The sequence below is a fragment of the Eurypyga helias genome, unplaced genomic scaffold (assembly GCF_000690775.1).
Source record: "Eurypyga helias isolate BGI_N326 unplaced genomic scaffold, ASM69077v1 scaffold11924, whole genome shotgun sequence".
NCBI lineage: Eukaryota > Metazoa > Chordata > Aves > Eurypygiformes > Eurypygidae > Eurypyga > Eurypyga helias.
Genome location: NW_010246838.1, coordinates 2,493 through 22,054, shown reverse-complemented (window position 1 = coordinate 22,054; position 19,562 = coordinate 2,493). Strand labels below are relative to the sequence as shown.

The following is a 19,562-nucleotide window of genomic DNA, read 5'->3' as shown; positions in this document are numbered from 1 at the left end:
TGGCTGCGGCCCCGGGGACGTGCTCTCGCTGCGGCCGTGGCACCGCAGATCCCCGAGCTGCGCTGGGTCCTTACCTGCACAACAGGATGGATGTGCTTGCTCTGCCTTGCCGAATGCTCCTGAAAGGCTGATACACAGGCGGTGCTGTTTACCGGGAGGCATAATGGCTGTCTAACATCATTACCCTCTCTTTTGCAATGTAAAATTAGCAGAATCTCACATACAAAGAGGTGGCATGGTTGGGCTGCGTTTTGAAAATCAGTGTGTCTTCTCCATGTTGCTATATTTGCTTTTGCAGTATGGATTTATAAATACGTGCCTGAAGTCTTTGGTGGTTGAAAAGTACGGTGAAGAAACATGGGAAAAATTAAGGTAATGTGTTCCCAATAAATGTAGTGCACTGAAAGAAAATGCTCTGGAATTTAGCAGCAGGGGATTATAATTTCTCACTGGTAGATGGCAGCTGATGTGTATCTCAAGTAATTACTAGAAGTAACTAGCAGGGCAAAAGCAAGAGTTTCTTACCTTGTAACACTTTATACTCTGATACTAATTTGTCCCAATTAATTTGTTGTATCAGATAATTAAGGATGACATTTAATCTTATAGCCAGTTGTGCAATAGACTTGCTGGCTCACCAGGACAGTATTGGAAAGTAATTACACTGAAAAGATGTCATCCTTGATATATGAAGTCAGTTTAATTCCAGTACTTTCAGAAAAGCAGCTAAACATATCATCTTCTCTCGTCTTGTCTTTATGAGCTAAATGGTATCTTAAAAGATAAAAAGATATATATAAATGATACTTAGACACATACTTATAATAGCCATTGAGGCCAGTGTAAAAAATCAGCAAGTTTTTGATCAAGTCTGTGGAGGCTCATGAGCTTGATATTGTGGCCACATTGAACGTCAGGCCAGTAGACCAGAAGACAAATGAAGACTCCGCTTGCTCTAGCACCCCACAGCATGATGCCCCAATCCTTGAAAGAGTTTACCGTAACACTGTAATGTGAAATAGCAGAGTGGTGGACACCACCATTCAGCCATGTTAAAGCAACACTCTTAAACCATCAGGGGAAGTAGTGGGTTCCAATATAACGCTTGCAGGAGGTTAAGGAGTGGGTTAACAGCAAACAGTGCTTAATGAATGCCACTTGGGTCACCCAAGCTTGTTGTATTTACAGCACAAGAATATTGTCTTCTCTGTTGCAGACTGCAGGCTGGAGTCCAAGATTCTTTCTTGACTTTTGAGGTGTACAAAGATGAGATCACAATGCAGCTTGTTGACAAAGCCTGCAAAATATTAGGTATGTGTCACTGTGCCTCAAAATCGAACCATCCTGGGTCAAGCCTGAGACTGCAGCCCAGGTTTTAGTCTCCTGTGCTCTTTGGAATACCCTCCCTATGTTGCACATTCTCTGCATTCACTCTTAACCCACCTGGTGGCATTTCAGCAGTTTCCAAGCCTTTCTTACTCATTAAGGTATCTTTTGCTGACATGGTTCTGAGGGAGTTTGGAGAGTATTTCTTTGAATTCTGTAAACGCTCAGGCTATGACCACATGCTGAGGACACTGGGTGGAAATCTCTACGAGTTCATAGAGAACCTGGATGCATTGCACAGCTACCTGTCCCTTTCTTACCAGGCAAGTTCGAGTAGTGATTACTGAGCAGGTACGGGTGGACTCCGCCAGCGCTCGCAACACAAGGAACAGCATCTCATAGGTCTTAACTAGTAACGGAAAAAGATGTTCTAACAGGCCCTCCTGTGTTCTGATTACTCAAAAATGTTAGGACAATTAAAAAAAATATTTCTTTTCTGAGTCGTTCTCAACATTAGATATTATTTAGTGCATTGGCTCTAATGCATATTAGATTTTCCTTCACAGGGGAGCACATTTAATTTTCTGTTTTTCAGCTTATTCATGTTACTTCTTATTTTGTTAAGACATGGGATGCTTTTGTACAAGTGGAATTCACCAGTGTTCTTTATCATAAGAAGATATTAAGGTTTTGGTTTTGTTTGTTTTTCCTCAGGAAATGAATGCACCATCTTTTAGAGTAGAAAAGAATGAAGACGGGTCAATGCATTTACATTACTATTCAGACAGAAGAGGTCTGTGCCATATTGTGCCAGGTAATCAGCCAGAATGCAGAGTACAGATCAGCTGGTGATGTCCTATATTGGCAGTTATACTGTGCTCAGATCTCAGAATCTTTCTTCAGGTGAGGACTGGCCATGGAATTGAAGCCTGGTAGAGTTTAGTCACCAGACATCTGGCCTCAGTATTCCCCTACTGCCTGATCACTCCTAGCTCCCAGTATCTTCCATCAAGATTTACGCTATGACAACCCAGGCCATAAGTGCTCTTCCTGCTATAGAACTCCAACAGAATTCCCTTCCTGGAAGAAAAACTGAAGTTCATGGTGTGTATTGTGTCTAACTGTTGATTAGTTCTCAGTGACTCATGCTCCTTGAATTACAGTGAAGTAGGAATTATAGTTGAAGACATCCATCCATTCTGTAATAAATACTACTGCAGTACGTGCACTCTGTAAAGCTACTACTGAACCCTGCTCAAAACTGAATCTTCACTGGTGTTTATAGGAATCTCCACAGCTGTACTTGTACAAGGGTTAAACAGCAGCAAGTCTGGAAGGGATGATCATATCCTTCTCTTACACAGATGCTGCTAAATTCAGAAGTTTATCAAAACTTCCTCCTTTGGCAAAACTCATTTCGTATTCCTGTTGAAGCACAGAGCTATTTGGAATTTCAGACAGAGCTTTTCACATCATTGTCCAGTATTTTGCCTAATAGCTAAGCAGAAATGAGAGGACTGATGGTGCATCTGCATGAAAGACGTTCCCTTCCTTTCAAAAGAAAATGTTCTGCAGCGACTTAAATAGATTGTTACAGCAGAATCTCATTAGAGCCCCTGCACTTTCTGGGTTAATGGGAATTCATATTACTGCTACGTATGACTATTTGGACACGATCTTCAGGTATCCTGCTGAGCTGCTTCTAGTGAAAATAAGCATTTGTCATCTGACAAGACGAAAGAAAGAGTAACTTACCTCCTATGCACATATTCTTATCACGGCAACAGTAGTAGGAACGACACAGGTTGCTAGCTTCTTCCAGAGTCCTTTGGAAAAGTGATTTCTGAGACAGTGGAATTCCACTGTGGGCCCTCTAAGAGGGAAAATGGAAAGGGTTTGTTCTTGGCAATACTTTGTCTTTTGTTTCCCCTGCAGGAATCATCGGTGCAGCAGCCCTGGATTTTTTTAACATTGAGATTTCAATGGAAATAGTCAATCAAACAGAAGAAGAAGAGGAAGAAAGAACTGGGAAAAAAGAGCATATTGTTTTTCTTGTCACTCAAAACCCTGTATTTTCATACAAGGAAAGAAATGACTTTTCTTCCTCACCTCAGTATCTTGCTGACTCTGAAAAACAAATTGAGAACCAACTGAATAAAGAGGTATTTTAATATTCGTTGTCACTGTATTATTAAATATGATTAAAATAAAAACACCCTTAAATTGCCCTTTGGATTTATTCCGACAGGACCTTGAAAAGGCCAGGAATACAGTTAATGGCAGAGGAAACTCTCTTTGTCCTGTCAAGAAAAGTCACTGGAAAACAATAAGAGGAATAATCACATTAGGAAAAGGTGAGAGATCCTTCGAGGGAGCTTGTCACCATTTCTGAGTCTCTTCAGTAAGAAAGTCAGTAAGCCTCCCTGTCTCCACCCACCCATCCATTTAGAAGTTACCATTCATATTTCCTCTGCATCTTTTCAAAATGTTTCTGGTAAAGTTTCTTTCCGTTAGACACTGGTAATCAAAGAAAAATAGCAGATAATAAGCATGCTTAGTAATGACAGATACTTAAATGGAATGTGACATGTCACTTCTGTCTCTTAAACAGGGGTCGCTTCTGAAAAGTGTTACTCTGTAAAACGTCATTGTGTGGCACATTTGATACTTCCTTCTCATGTCATCGGGTCTAAGATGATGAATGTATACAAGTGGTTTTTAACTTGGTAGCTGCCACTCCTTTCCAAGGTTATCAACCGCAGTAAATTCTGAAAGCCATATCGCACCCTCAGCTACCAAAAATCTACTGCTAATCTAGTAACCTCTGCTTATATCTCTATATATGGTATGTTTATATATGTTTATAAAACAGAAGGATTTTTTCCAGTTAGGATCTTTTGATTCCACAAGAAGAATGAGAATCCAGCTCAGTATCACCAAGCTGTCTGGATTCTGGGTGGAGGGAAAACTTGAACCTGTTATCATCTGGTGCAGTGCCACACGCAATACAAGAACAGATGTGTTGAGTAAAAAATGAATATATATTCTGACTAAATTTTGGAGTAGTGGTATTACTTAAAAAAAAAATAAAATCCTTTAACAATAAATGCAGGAGTTATCAAGAGCTATTTGAAAAATGAAAAACCCACATTGACTTTCCCTGAAGCAGTAAGAGGTCTAAAGGTCCCGTCCTAAATTTGTAATGTTTTTCACCAGCCTCCTGAGTGACTTGAGCATTCATTATCAAGCAGGATTTAATAGAGTAACTGTCATAGCCACCTTCTGCTGGAGAGAGGTCATATGAAATTATCATCCTTCTGATTACTGTGGGTTACCAGAGAATGCAAATTTATACTGTGAAGATCAAAGGCTTTGGCTGCTTCAGTCAGATGATCCCTTTTGACTTTTTTACCCATCTTACTCATTCTATGAAAATATCTGCTCACTAGCAAGCACAATCTGCTCTGTAGATTTGTGACTATTATGAAAAAAGCTTAGGGTAAGTAAAATAGAAACCAAGCCCTAACTTGGTCTTTGTGCTACAGACCAGAGCTCTTTGTATAGGAGACTGAACCCCAGATCATGCTGGGCTTTTTCTCCATAAGTGTTCCTTCGAAGCTAGCAAAGTATATTAAAGTGTGTACATTTTTTGAGGGATCTAGCTGTGTTTTATTGTTACGACATCTGCAACTTCACAGAGCAGCAACATCTACCGTTCATCTATTCCAATTTGCTTCCACATCATTTCATGCACCTAATGCTCTGTGCTTTCTGTGTGGTTTTAAACTCTCAGCCAGCTCAGATTAGTTGCTTATCAGCTGTGTATTAAACTGCCGAGCATTTAGCAGAGATGTATGCGCATTTCTGGGCACACACACTGTTTACTTTGTCTTCGCTCACTGTGGCACAGGGTCCTGTCTCACTGAGTGCTCAAAAGCAGTGCTGACTGCTTTGATGAGGTGCAGCCCAATTAAAAACTGAACATTTATCTTGCCACAGGTAAGCTCCTGAGGGGGTTTGATCCTGTTTACCCCAAGAGCCTCTGGATTGACACAAAAACATTTTGCAATGGACTTCCTTTCCATATGGTTTTTGACAAAGAGGTAGGACAAGCATGGGGTAAGGACATGTAGTTTGAGTAAACCATCTAGTAATTTTCTTCTGGTTTGGCTGTCCTGCACTTCGCTGCTGCGTGTGTATGCAGTGCACACCCATTTGTAGCGTTTACAGAAGTGCTCTGTACAGAGACATGCAATAACAGTCACCCAGAAAAAACTGGATCTGGATCATTTCAGATAGGAATCTCCTTTGAATTTATTGGGATTGCCGTGTCTGAAACAGCTGCAGATATGCCAACAGTCTATGCCAGCAGTCTATCCGTTACCAAATACGGAACAGAATTTTCTGAGGTTTCTGGCCACCTTCCCATCCTTGGATGTGCCAGAGACACGACCCATCCTTTAGACTGGCTTTGTACTGATAGATAGTCACCCTCTCCTCCCAGTTACCAGTCTAGCTAAGGGCTTTGCTGGCAGCTGAGGCTCTACGTGCTTCCTGAGTCTACTCCTACCTGCTTCTGCTGGAAAAACCCAGCTACCTACTAAATTGGGCAGCATGCAACCCCAGCTACTAGGAACTGGACTCAAAAATCTCTTTACCTTCCAGGGGAGGATTGAGGCTCCTGTGCACACATACAGCAGCAACTGTATTGCCTTCCCCTTCGCTGCTGGTTTGTGGCTGGTTTCCAACTAGCTTGGGTTCCCACCAAGCTACAGTTCCACTTATTCTTAATTCTGTGCAGAGAATATTATCTTAGGAGAGAAGCTGAAAAAGGAGAAGCTGAGAATGGGACAGCAGAAAAAAGCTGAATACAGCTACTCAGGGAATGTGTTTTGGCATCACACTGGTAGAGGTTCCAGAGTACACAGTCTGCTTCGTGCCACTGTCCGCATGTGCCAAAGTTCAGAGTTTTAAACATTTCAAGACATCCGGTCAGCATAATTTGATTAAAATGATGAGTCCTGCACCCATTATTGGTAGCTAGGTCAGAGCTTCAGTACCTCTGATGGCAGGCAGTGAAGGCACGGTGGACATTTCTGCAGGAGTTTAGAGCTCATGTATGGGCATTAGGCTAAAAGAGAATGTCTAGACCTTTACACAGCAATGGTTAAGAGAAGGTAACCCATGGCATCCCTTAGAAAATTATTTCCCAAGACATTTTTTGCCACAGCTATTTTCTTGTTGGAATGCAGAACACACTCTGGTATCTGATTTTCTCTTGCAGCTACCTGTAAGGCTATTTGTTAGGCCTACCCAAATGCAAGCAAGGATAATAACAAATTGTTTTGTTTTGTTTTTAACAAATGCTGGGAAGAGCATTTGGATGATAACATTCCTTTCTGGGCTCTTTGTGTTGCTACGAAGTACATTCCTTCAGAGCTTTACATGAAATATGCTAATAAGATAGAAACTTGTGTGTGTACATGAATAAAGAGTGATCAGCTGTAGCTTGGCCTGAACCCAAACAGCATATGAATTATAACCCATTGTCCATATTTTCTTTTTAAGCTCAGAGTGAAGCAAGCTGGGGTGAGCATTCAGAAGATTGTACCTGGCCTTCAGACCATGGGCATCCGCTTGGATCACTATTTCAGTATTGTTCACCCAGAAGTACCCTTCACCATCTCTAGCATTCAGAAATTCATCAACAGCCAATTTGTCTTCCAGACTAGAAGAGAGATGATGCCAGAGTCATGGAAACAACGGCCAATGCTAGAGCTGAGAGGTACTTTGCTGTTTTCAGTAGTATAGGTATTCATATTAAATCGGGAATCACGCTGGAGCTGAACTAACGCCTTTCTGTGGACGCCTGGCTTCACGTATGTCCTATAAATGGCCTTGTCTTTGTGCAGTAGAGGAGAGGATTAGATGGTCCTGATAAGAGAAGCAGTACTTTAAGTTGCTTGTAGACAAATTCTGCTATCACCTTACCAGATTTTGAAGGCGTTGAGTCAGAAACAATAACTGTGTTCCCATTTGAAAAGCTCAGAGAGACAGTTTTTCAGATGCTGCAAAGCCCACATCTTTGCAGGTTTCTTGAGTAGCAGGGGCAAGGCCAAGGGAGGACTAGGTTGTTTTCCAAACCACCTCCAGTCTCAGTTATTCACAGAGATCAGAATTGACTCAACTCCAGTTGAGTTTGGAAGGGACCTCTGGAGATTGTCTATTCCATCACCCCGTCAAAGCAGGGCCACCTCGAGCAGGTTGCTCGGGACCATGTCCAGTTGGATTTTGAATATGTTCAAGGCTGGAGAGCCCACAACCTCCCTGGGCAATCCATTCCAGTGTTCAACCACCCTTACAGTAAAGAAGTTTTTTCTTATGTTTAAATGGAATTCTTGCATTTCCGTTAGTGCCTGTTGTCTTCTGTCTTTACATTAGATACCACTGGGAAAGTATTTCTTACTCCCTCCTATCAGGTATTTATACATAATTATAAGCCCCCCTGAGGCTTGTCTTCTGTAGACTGAACAACCCCAGCTCTCTCAGCTTCTCCTCATGCTCCAAGCCTTCCCAGGTCCTCCACCCTTTACTTCTTGAAAATAGGAGTGACATTTACTTTCTTCCAGTCCTCAGGAACCTCCCCCAGTCACCATGACCTTTCAAAACTAGTTCAGTGGCATCGCCACGACACTGACCAGCTCTCTCAGATGCATCCCTGGATGCATCTCATCAAGTCTCATGGAATTACATATCCAATTTGTTTAGATGTTTACTCACTTCCTGTGCCAGCGGTAGGTCTTCATTGCTCCAGACTTTTCCACTGGTCTCAGGGCCCTGAGATTCCTGAAGAACGATTCCTACCTGCAAAGACTGAAGCAAAGAAGGCACTGAGTACCTTGGACTTTTCCAGTATCCTTTCTCAGCAGACCCCTTGCCCTATTCAGCAGCAGGCCTACATTTTCACTAGACTTCCTTTTGCTGCTCATATACCAGTAGAAGCCTTTCTTTTTCCTCAACAGATGCAACTCCAGGTGTGTTTTGGCTTTTTCAACCCTGTCGCTTCCTCTGGGGTGGCCTCACCCAGCTTTCACCTCTCGTATTCTTTCTTTTTTTATGTTTGAGGTTAGTTAGGAGCTCCTTGTTCATCCATGCAGGCCTCTGCCATGCCTCCTTGACTTCTGCACTTCGAGACAGACCATGTCTGAATGTGGAAGAGGAGATCCTTGGAAATCAGAATATCAACCAGCTCTTCTGGACTCTTCTTTCTGACATAGTATCCCATGGGATTCTTCCAGGCAGATCCTTGAATGGGACAAATTCCAGTCTCCTAAAGTCTGGGAATGTGATCTTGCTCTTTTGCCTTGTTCATGCCTCTCAGGTTCCTGCAATCCCCCATTGCACAGTCATTGCAGCCAAGGCTGCACCCAGCTTTTTCATCCATAGTTCTTCACTGTTTGTAAGTATCAGGTCTAGCAGGACACCTCTGCGCCTCGGCTCATCGGTCCCTCATGTCAGTGCCTCAGTGCACTCCAGAAATCTCCTGAACTGCTTGTGCGCTGCTGTGTTTGTCTGCCCAGCAGCTATACAGGTAGCTGAAGTCCACCATGAGGCTTCCTCCACTTGTCTTAAGAAAGTCTCATCTACTTTTTCTTCCTGAGCCGACACCCATTGCAATGTCATCCACGTTCTTCTCCCCTCTAATCCTTATCCAGCCGCTTTCGGCTGGCTCGCCATCCGGCCCTAGGCAGAGCTCCTTGCATTTCCCTTGCTCTCTCACATCACAGGCAGCTCCCCCTCCTTGCCTGCCCGCCCATTCTGAAGAGTCTGCATTCATCCTTTGCAGTGCTCCAGGTGTGTAAACTACCCACCAAGCCTCTATGATCCCAATGACATCCCCCTGATGTTCTGGCCTCTAGTTCTCCTGGTTTTGCCCCATGCTGTGCACGTTTGAGCACAGGCTCCTCAGAGAGATGACCAGTCATGCCTATTTCCCAGAAGAGGTACGAGAGCTTTCCCCATAATGCTGCCCCATGTGTTTTTCTTTGCAGAGGTTAGAACCAAGTATTTAATGTAAGGCATTACTCTGGGGCGATTCCTGCAACATGGTTGTATCGTCACTCTTGGTTCTGGTTAGGATTCAGTGCCAGTTGCCCAGTGAATCTTCCCAGCCCTCAGCTACAGCCTTTTGCTTCCCTGGGGACCTGTGGAAGGGACACAGTGCCCAGCCCTTCTGCTTCTGGAGCCACCGGGCTCAGCATGGAGATGCGCTGAGCTGGGTAAGAGTAACTGTCCATGCCTCACCTCCCCGTAGCTCAGCACATCAGCTGCTGCACCCGACACGGAATTCCTTTGCGCTCCTAAGAATTTTCTTTGCCAGAGAAATTACTGCTTTGTACATGGAAGAACATTTTAAACACAGCCACCCAGCACAGGCAATGCCAGTTCACAGATGCTGGATTGCATCTTTGGCACATACAGGCAATAACGAAACACAGGGTGAGCATCCCTTGCCATAATACCCCGCGAGCATCGCTCCTGCCAGCACACCCTTCCCCTCTCCCTGGCAAGGGGCAGAAGGGGCAGGGGATGAGGGAGGCACTCAGAGACAAAGTCCTGATAACGTTGCTACAGCTGGAGGAAAGAAATGGCTTCCTCGGCGCCTCCATGCATTTTGATTCCTAAAATGCGAGTACGTGATTCATTCTTAATTTATGCCTTTGAGGGGAGTTATTTGCTACTGGCTGGATTTCAGATGTGGATAAAACCAGATTAGTTAGCCGGGCTTTTATTTTTGGTAGCTGCATTTTCAAATTCTGAATTCTGTCTTCACCCCCACCCCAATGTTACATAAGAATTTACCAGTAAAAACTATTTTAGCTTAAAAGATATTTTATATTTGCTTTATTTTTACTGAGAGAAATGAGTAGGGAATGGTTCTCTGCTTCGTGTAATTAACTGTAATGACATTTGGTTTAAGTGTCTCCTGACCTCAATTTTGCTTCTCTGAACTGTATAATATGACCCAATTTTCCCTTCTTTCCTTTCACCTTTACATAATGAGTGTCAAATCTGGTATTCCTGCGATTCAGAAAAAAAAAAAAAAGATTTTAGGGAGACCTTGAAAAAAGTCATGATACCAAAACAAGGAACTTTAACTAGTCACAGGTACAATTTTACTTCCTCTTCTGGTGCCAGGATTAATTCACATGGTATCTCAGGTGTACCAATCTGTTAGTTTTCAAACTGTTCATCCAGGTGCCCTGGGGATGGGGTGAGAGAGTAGGAAAGAAATAGGAATTCCTAGATTGCTGTTCAGAAACCAAAGATACTTATGAAGCAAATAATAATAAAAAATATTAAAAAATCAAACCCATCACAAAATCTCAACAAAGAAAACAAATACACCCTCCTCTCCCCTCCCCTCCCCCCCAAATCCCTTTCAGGAGTTTTTGTACCTGCTCATTTAGGTGATCACAGTGACTGGAAGCTTCAGCTCCCAGGAAGGAAGGCTCCGTTGACTTTACCGGGGCCGCATATTACCCACTGTGAAATTAAAATTTCCACAGTTTTGGTGATGGGTTGTGAGTCCGAGTTCTCCTGTGCATGCTGCTGCCTGCCTGGCTTCAGAAGCAGCTCAAGAACTCATAGCAGAGGAGAGGGGAGATGTGAGCACGGGGGTTCCTTGTGAAGAGGAACTGCTCTGCCTAGCAGTTGCAGTGAGCGAGTGACTGCTTTCTGGGTCCTGATCTATTTTTCAGTTTGCCTAGTGTACCTCCTCCAAACAAGTCCACTTCTAATTCCAGGAAACAAAGTAATTCCTGTGAGGACCCAGACCCTGCAAAAAGCCACTGTCCTTAGAACTCATCCCCTAAAATTCACATCCGTAGTGCTGAGCATCACGTCAGAGCCCAAGCTGCTGAAAACTCTTACCGACGCTTGTTTCAAACAGGCCAGATGATCTGGATGGAGTCCCTGCAGTGCATGCTCTACCTCTGCTCACCTTTGCTTCGCACTTTGCATGAACTGGAGGAGCGGCAGATGCATATCGCAGACATTGCGCCCCACGACGTGACCAGGGATTTGATTCTTCTCAATCAACAGCGACTGGCAGAGATGGAGCTCTCTAACCAGCTGGAGAGGAAGAAGGAAGAGCTGCGAATACTGTCGAAGCACCTGGAGGAAGAGAAGAAAAAGACTGAAGCTCTGCTCTATGCCATGCTTCCTCAGCACGTGGCCAACCAGCTGAAAGAAGGGAAGCGAGTTGAGGCAGGTGAATGAACAGGACGGATTCGTGATGCACGATTCATGCGTCAGGTGATGGTGACAGAGAGAGCAGGGTGCTGGCACAGCCCCGCTGCCACTATTGTGGTATACTTGGTGACATTCATGGGTAGGAGGAGGACCACAGACCCTTAATCTCGCTGATAATAAAGATTAGGCTATTCTTTCCAACAAAGCTTTGGAAGCTATTTGCCAAAATTGTTCCGTAGGAGGTAACAGGTGGTAGCAGATCCCCATTCAGCGAACAAAATTCTGTGCTTCAACAGCAAACTGAGGTTTTGTTTTTAATGTGGGTATACAGGGAAATGAAGGCTCAAAAATGAAGGGATAAAGAAATTGGTCTCTCCTAGAAAATTCTCTTTGTTCTTCTATGCCATCTATGAACATAGAATCATCATGATTCCCATTGTTATTAAGGATAGCAGGTAAGAATATGCTTAAATTGCCTTTAGTAAGCACGTATATGAAGTTAGGGTAAAGAGCCAAGTATGTCCTGAATATGGATGGACAAAGGGATGTATTCAGATGTCTGGATTATTTGGGATGTGCAACAATTCTTCTGTTTTATATACTCTTACATCAACATCTCTCTCTCATATCAGCACCCGTTTTAAGAGTATTGCAACTGATAGTTTGCCCGTCCTAAAAGAATGATGAGAAAGTAATCGTTGCAAACAGATCTCAAGCAGATGTTGTGATTGTCCAGCTGCAACAAGTACTTACTGCTGCTCTTTCTGCTCACAGGAGAGTTCAAGGAGTGCACTGTCTTGTTCAGCGACGTTGTGACCTTTACCAACATTTGTGCCCAGTGCGAGCCTATTCAGATAGTTCTCATGCTAAATTCAATGTACCTGCGATTTGACAGGCTGACCACCGTGCATGACGTGTACAAGGTAGGTACTGGTGGATAAAGGCTGTAGAAATAGTCTGGAAAAATATTTTGTTGCTGTTGTGGTGATGTTTTGTTTTTAAAAGACTTAAATCCTCTCCCCCCCCAGCATGATTTTTCATAAACCGTAAAATACTGCATAATTGTAGTGGCCCGACAGAGAAACTAAAACCAGGCAGAGGTGTGAATTAAGACGTTTAAAAAATTCGGACAGGAATGTAGTGTCTATCGTGGGTAGGGTCTCTTTCCACAACCCCACCACCGGCGTGGCTGTTCTTTCCTACATCTCTCTCTCCTCTCTCAGATGCCTACCCATCATGACAGGACATCCCGGTTTATGGATCAATTTGAATGATTTTCCTGGTTCTTTTATTCCAACCTGTTGTAAATAGGTCACTACGTCGTTAAGTGTCTCCTTTGGTGAGAAATAGCATTATAAACAATACCCAGGTAATACCTGGGCTTTATTTTGCTTCATGGAGACCTTAGGCAATGGTACAGATCTCCTGCTGACTCCAAAGAACATTGATTAGATCCAGGCTGTCACGTGCATGTTGTCCCCAACCCGTGCTGGAAGGATCAGAGCCCTGGTTGGCGTATAATAATAGCGTATAATAATTAACATCTCCAGAACTACCCAGATCTGACGAGCTGAAGAACAACTCCGAAGATTCTCTCCGTCCCCAGCACATTAAGTATTTAGGAAGTCAGAAATAGTGAAGGGTGAAATCCCAATCTCATTCATTCCTTGCTTAGGCAAGGCATGTAGTTCATCTGGCAATAAATTGTGCTGCGAGAGCAGAAGCATTTCTGCCTTGGCAAGGAAACTGTCTTCAATAATTGAAGCATCCAGGATATGGCCCACAGATTTTAGGATAAATTAGCATCATATTCTATCTAAATCATCCATCATGGGTAAATTATCTGTCGCTATAATAATCTCCTTTTGATGCCTGTATATAACTCCTATTAATATTGAAGGGGGTTACTAGGGTACAGGGAGGGAGGACAAGATTACTCTTTCAGGGAATTGAGAAAGAAATGAGATATTGAAACTGATTAAAGGAACTTGGCCCAAGCTTATAAACATCTGAAGTTATGAATGAATCTTGTTAAATTAAATCTACCACCGCCGAAAAATAATTAGGGTGTCTGCTTGCAGTAGTAGCTTTTTACAGTGGTTTTTAATCTATTATAGCAAATAACTGGCATTATTGTGGAGCTGACTATCTGGCAGAAGGCTTGTATGGGGACATGTTTTGAGAGTAATGTGCAGAACAGTTGTAAGTCGTCATGATAATGAACAAACTCGAAGACGAAATGATGTTCCCACTCTCCTATTGGTGTTCATTTTTAAGAAATCCAGTTCATCTAATTTAACCTCATCTCTTATTTACTGCTGGTAAATGACCACTTATAAGAACAGTCTGGAAAATTTCTTTACTGTCTAACAGTCTTTTACAGTGAATTTTAAACATTTGAGAATTCGCTGTTTCAAACAGGCTTATTCTATCCCAGACAAAATCTCTGGTATAGGGACAAATGCCAGAGTATTTCTCAGGTGCCTTACCGTGTACTTCAAGGAGACTGGACACCTGAAGGAGGATGAAAACTCCAGCGTTTGTCTCACAGGCACGCTGTGGGAAAACAGCTGGTTGTGAGGAAGGATGCTCGGAGCTGCTTAGTCCACACTTTGCATTCTCTGACATCCTGGAGATTGGAGGTTTCTTAATTTCATGTGAACCCCTTAATAATAATCATGTGTGAATAGACTCCCATGCTTTATTGTGGCATTTTAAAAAGGAATTCTCTTTTAAAAAAGAAATAAGCCCTTAATGCCAACTGTGAATTAGAGCTAATTAATAGCCTTCAGCTCTTGGATAACCTCCTGGCTCAGGAGTCTGTGCCTGGGGATAGCTCTTTGCATACAGGTCTGCCCTGGGTAGGAGGCAGGGAGAAAGTCTGACACTTGCACAGCATCCCTTACTCCGTAGGGTCTCTCACACTGGTGTCTGAAATAGGTCAACTAAGCAGGGACGAAATGCTTTGTGTGGAGTCGAGGAAGAGATCCTCATCTGAAGGGAAACTCATGCATGCTAAAGCCTTTTAGTGATTGGAAACATCTTTTAGAAGGAAGTGGGAGTTGGTGTGGGTAAGACTACTCCCAAACAGCAAAGCACTAACCTGAGCAAGATGCGTATGGCATGCTCATATGCTTGTCCCTCTCGATTAAGGTGGAGACAATTGGAGATGCCTACATGGTCGTAGGTGGGGTCCCTGTGCCTGTACCCACTCATGCTGAGCGAGTTGCTAACTTTGCCTTGGGGATGATAATAGCAGCTAAAGGAGTACAGAACCCAGTTTCTGGAAACTCTATCCAAGTAAGTTGTTAATGCAAAGATGCACGTGTGTCTGTCCGCTTCTGGTTAATATATTGCAGTGGGACATCAAAGCGCTGCTTGACTCCTCCGTGACTTTGGGCACGGCCCACATCGGTACATTGTTCACAAAGAGCCTCTCCCTGTGGCTATCTGATATTTTAGTGGTGTCCAGTGTTGTGTTAGGGTGAACTTTTAGGTGGCTGGATAGCATTAAGAAAGATGTTAAATAACAAGTGACATTTCTGGGGGGTGTTTTATGTCTTTGTAAAGATTAGAGTTGGGATCCATACAGGTCCTGTCTTGGCTGGAGTTGTTGGAGAAAAGATGCCTCGTTATTGCTTATTTGGAGACACGGTGAATATAGCTTCCCGGATGGAGAGTCATGGTGTCCCGAGTAAAATTCATCTCAGCTCCAGTGCCTATCAGTGAGTAACTGTGATGGAAACTTTGCCTGTGAAAAGCTGTGCTGCAAAACACTGCCATGACAGCTGCAGCTGTCGGTGTAGATGATGCTGTTGGTAGTCACTGATTTGTGCAGTTTGCTCATAAAGAAAAATCACTGCTTGCACAGAGTTTCATGTGCTGTGATTGTTTCAAATTCACTTGCATGTGGAGATAGAGGTTTGAGAGCCTCGACCCTAGAGAGCAAAATAAGGGAAAAAAATAACTGTGATAGCTTATTTAGAAGTACTGAGAGAGTGATGTAGATGCTAGAAAGACAGTCAGAACATTTAATCTGACACCCTGCATAACAAAAGCTGTACAATCTCTCTGAGCACAACAATTTGTGGTGCCACAGTTTTATTGGCACTTGCTAAGGTTTAAGTGCAATAAACCACTATCCTATTCATGCAGTGAGTAATTTACTTTCCTAAAACTCACGTCACTAAAAATTAAATACTACATTTTCAAGAATGTTATGTATGCATAAAATATGTATGCAAGAGGTGGAGGTGAAGACAAGCTACAGAGCTTGTACAAAGCTACAAATACGTTGCCTGGGCACATGGGAATGATATTAGGAACGGCAGAGCTCTGTTAGCACTGAAATGGGCAGGTTCAAAGGCAGTAAGAGGACCTGCTGCTGTGTGAGCAGATAAGTATAAATGGAAACGTGGCCCTGCTGTGGCAGGTGGTTTAGGGACAGTGCCCTGAGCGAAGGCTGGGTTACCCAAGGCCTCTCTTGCCTCAGACTTCACTGACAAGGTCTTCAAGGTCCCTGCACCTAGAGTCAGGGTTCAAGGAGGAGGTGAAGCACTGGTATTGGAAGAGGATCAGGGGTCTTTTGGGAAATCTGTCTACAGAAGTGTATGGCAGCAGTTGGGATGCCTCGCCAAAGGTAACGAGAGCTGGGTGATGGCGCTGCAGTGCTGCTGACTCTCATCTTTGGAAGGTCATAAAGATCAGCCCCGTAGCCACTGGAGAAAGCCAGATGTTACTTGAAAAATGGCAAGGAGGACAGGCTGGGGGACTACAGGCTTATCAGCTTCATGTCAGTCCCAGTGAAAATCAAGTCCTCTTGGAAGCCAATGCATGAAGAAGGCAGCTGGGAATAGCCCGTCTGGATTTACCAGGACTAAATCACGTGTGTTGAACCCAATTGCCTTCTCTGATGAAGTGACTGGAGATAGTTCTAACTGATATTGGCTGCCTCAGTTCTTAATTTCCATTTACTGATCAATAAGAACCCTCCACCATACTGAAGCATTTGACTGTGTGATCTACTGATTTTTGATCAGGCCGTGCGTGTAAAGCTGTAAAAGCACAGCAGGCTTGAATAAACAATTGGACAGATCAGTACTGTTTTCCCTGGACTCCTGTGATTCGATTACTTAGATTACAACAGCTCTCTTAAGACATCAGTGTCATTTTTACTAATCTGTGTCATTTTGCTTCTGATATTTCAGATGCCTAAAATACAAGAATTTTGAGATGGCCGAAAGAGGAGAAATAGAAGTAAAAGGCAAAGGGAAAATGCACACATACTTCCTCATTAGAAATAAAACTGCAACGGAGAATGAGATTATGGGAAGGCCAATGAGAGACTTAGATTCTGGCCATGAACCAGTTCAGTCCTTTCAAGAAGGCAGGACTGAAACAACACCAAGTTGTCATCAGCCAGGTAGAATCAACACGACGTATCTTTCCCTCCTTGAAGAAATGAATGTTAATACAACTCAATTAAATATGCTTTTCTGTTCTTCTTTCAGTGACTCAGACGGAGAAGGACCAGACCCCAGCCATTGCAATGAAGTACATTGATGGACCCACAGATGGACAAAACAGCCTCAAAAGAAGAAATCAAGCGAAAATTGCAGATTTAACAGGTAGTTATGTAGTTACCATCCAGCAAAGACAACAGAACTAGGAAGTAACTGAAGCTTCATCTTGCAGCTTCATTATATTCCTCTTCTGAGCAACCATTATTTTACTAAAGCCATAAATTCATGCCAACATAACCGTGTTGGTGAAACTAACCCTTCTGCACACTGTTTAGGGCCAAACAGGTTCACCCTCAGAGCAACCCCAGGTGTTAATTGTGCACTAGGGAGGAGGAAGCCGACAGCTGTCAAACCCCAGGGTCCCTCTGGCAGTGCAAGCAGAACGCTGTCAGACAGCTCTTCACATGGACAGACCCAGTTGTTCATGTGCACACCCTTTCCTAGAAAAGCTGTCACCGTTTGTAGCTGTGGGGAAGCCCTTATCCACTCAAGCCTGAGAGACCGCCCACTGGCTACGCAGCCTGGCAGTCCTCAAGCCAGTTTCCTGCAGGAGTCAGAAGGATTTATTGCCATGCCCCCGTTCTGCGGCCAAAGTTCATTCTCCTTCGAAGCAGCTGGTACTGAGAGATAACGGATTTGATGCCATAACAGTCTAATCTTATGCGTCAAGTCATGTAATTCTGTTTACATGTTTTGTGGGTTTTATACAGACTGAATATGTTGTCCCTGATTACTATTAAACACTTTACTCCTTTCCCTCCCACCTGCTTAGACGTGGTAGTTAGTCTAGTAGATGGTGTGTGCTGGCAAACAGAAACCTCTGTGGTCATTAGCAACTCACGCTGAAGGAGTGTTTCCTTTCAGGCAAAACTTATGATTCTAAAAGCGATGGGAATCTCCATGGCAACCAGCATGCAGATGATGGTCCTTGTCCTCTAAACCGGGGAAGAGTCAAACCTGCTACTGAAGAGCCGCAGATTAGAAACGTTCGCTCTAATTTTTGCACTTTACTCTAAGTTTCGTACTTTTCACCTTAAACAGAGCAATTTCATTATGATTTGGCGCATTTTGCTGTTGTGAGACTGATTTTGTATATCAAGTACCACATGATTTTGTAAAAAATACAACAGAGAAAACAAGAAAGAAAAAAAGACCTTTCATCACATTTTTCAGGAAATAAAGAAACAATGGAGGATTTTTTTTAATCAATCCACACGTGCCATACCGTGGTCCCACCGGAGAAGGGAACAACCGCAAGATGCTTTGAAGACATGTTTTTCACCCTCTGCCATGTCTTTGAATATCCCTATTTAAAGTCACTTTTTGGTAGCTCATGCAGCAATCGAGAAGGAGGTGACTCATCCAGCTAGAAATATTCCTACTTAAACGAGCACTTGCCGTAACAGAAACATTCCCTGAAGCCTGTCTTGACTTAAGCACAGCCAACAGCTTCCCCGGGTCAGGTCAGCAGGGTTCGATCTACGTTTTAACTGTGATGACAGTTTAACCTCTTGACGGGCCTTTTGTTGGGCAGAGGCGTTATGCAGCGGAAACGCAGAGTAGATCTAATACAACCTGCACCTTCCCATCCCCAAGAGAACGTATCCCAACAGTACGAAACACATCTGCGACCTCTGCACCAGCTGCCCGGGCTGTGCTCAGGTGATGGCAGAGGGACATGCACGTCAGCGGCGTTACGTAGCGTCGTAGTCATCACGACGCTGAAGGACCGTTCAAGGCCTGTGAACTCTTTGAGACCTTCAAACGAGGTGCAAGCGTATTTCTCATTTTCTAACCCCAGCTAAACAAAAATAAGGTTTGAGGACTACAGGGGGAGGCTGTCAGGGCTGGAATTAATGTCACTGAAATTCATTAATTGAGAAATTAATGTTACTGAAAGTAACAGCGTTGAAGGTCAACGTCACTCACCTGGTGTCAGAGGCCTCTCTGCTGAAGTACCGCCGTGCTGATATATTCTTAGATCAGGCCTGATCAGAAATGGCAGAGAAAAATTGAAGTTCAACTGTCAGGGATTTAAGATGCACGAGGAAAAATACAATTCAGCACGTTGTAAATTGTGCTTGCACTGCTGTCGGTGGAGCTGGGAGTTGGTGGAATGTGCTTGTACGGGGTGACTTTGGCAGGAGGTACACCCCTCACACGGATTTATCACCTTTGGGCGTGCATTCGTTGTCTAAGGATGCAAGCATGAGACCCACTTGAATTCGGAGCAAGAACTTACCGGAGAAGATGGTAACGTTACTCCTCTGTTACGCCCTGGAGCATCACATTTCCAGCTCTGTGTCTGCCCAAGAGTGAGGTGCTTTTACACCAGGCAGAGAGGCAAGACTGACGAAAAGCATCTCCTCCTCTCTGTAGCACAAGGTGACATTTCACCTGGTTAGATTTTCTTCTTAAATCGCTGGCACAGTGGCTGCCTGGTGTGGGTGCTGTACAGCT

The 19,562-nt window shown here is 43.6% G+C and overlaps 1 protein-coding gene across 1 annotated transcript; it reads left to right on the top strand.

Moving 5' to 3' along the window:
• The first annotated feature begins 304 nt into the window (after nucleotides 1–304).
• LOC104508812 (guanylate cyclase soluble subunit beta-2-like) lies at nucleotides 305–18,118 on the top strand. Its single transcript, XM_010150549.1, has 15 exons — nucleotides 305–372; nucleotides 1,217–1,311; nucleotides 1,459–1,649; nucleotides 2,041–2,140; nucleotides 3,262–3,488; nucleotides 3,575–3,680; nucleotides 5,326–5,429; nucleotides 6,895–7,111; nucleotides 11,279–11,599; nucleotides 12,355–12,503; nucleotides 14,734–14,880; nucleotides 15,151–15,305; nucleotides 16,788–16,966; nucleotides 17,091–17,207; nucleotides 17,967–18,118. The coding sequence occupies exons 2-15, from the start codon at nucleotides 1,278–1,280 to the stop codon at nucleotides 18,116–18,118; spliced, it is 2,199 nt and encodes a 732-aa protein (XP_010148851.1). The 5' UTR covers nucleotides 305–372; nucleotides 1,217–1,277.
• Nucleotides 18,119–19,562: the final 1,444 nt, after the last annotated feature.

What these genes read in the sequence shown, in the direction of transcription:
- LOC104508812 (XM_010150549.1), top strand. Translation starts at nt 1,278, where the DNA reads ATGCAGCTTGTTGACAAAGCCTGCAAAATATTAG. An exon ending in TCTGTGCCATATTGTGCCAG is followed by an intron (nt 2,141 to 3,261) that starts GTAATCAGCCAG and finishes TTTCCCCTGCAG; the next exon opens with GAATCATCGGTGCAGCAGCC. An exon ending in TTTCTGGAAACTCTATCCAA is followed by an intron (nt 14,881 to 15,150) that starts GTAAGTTGTTAA and finishes GTCTTTGTAAAG; the next exon opens with ATTAGAGTTGGGATCCATAC.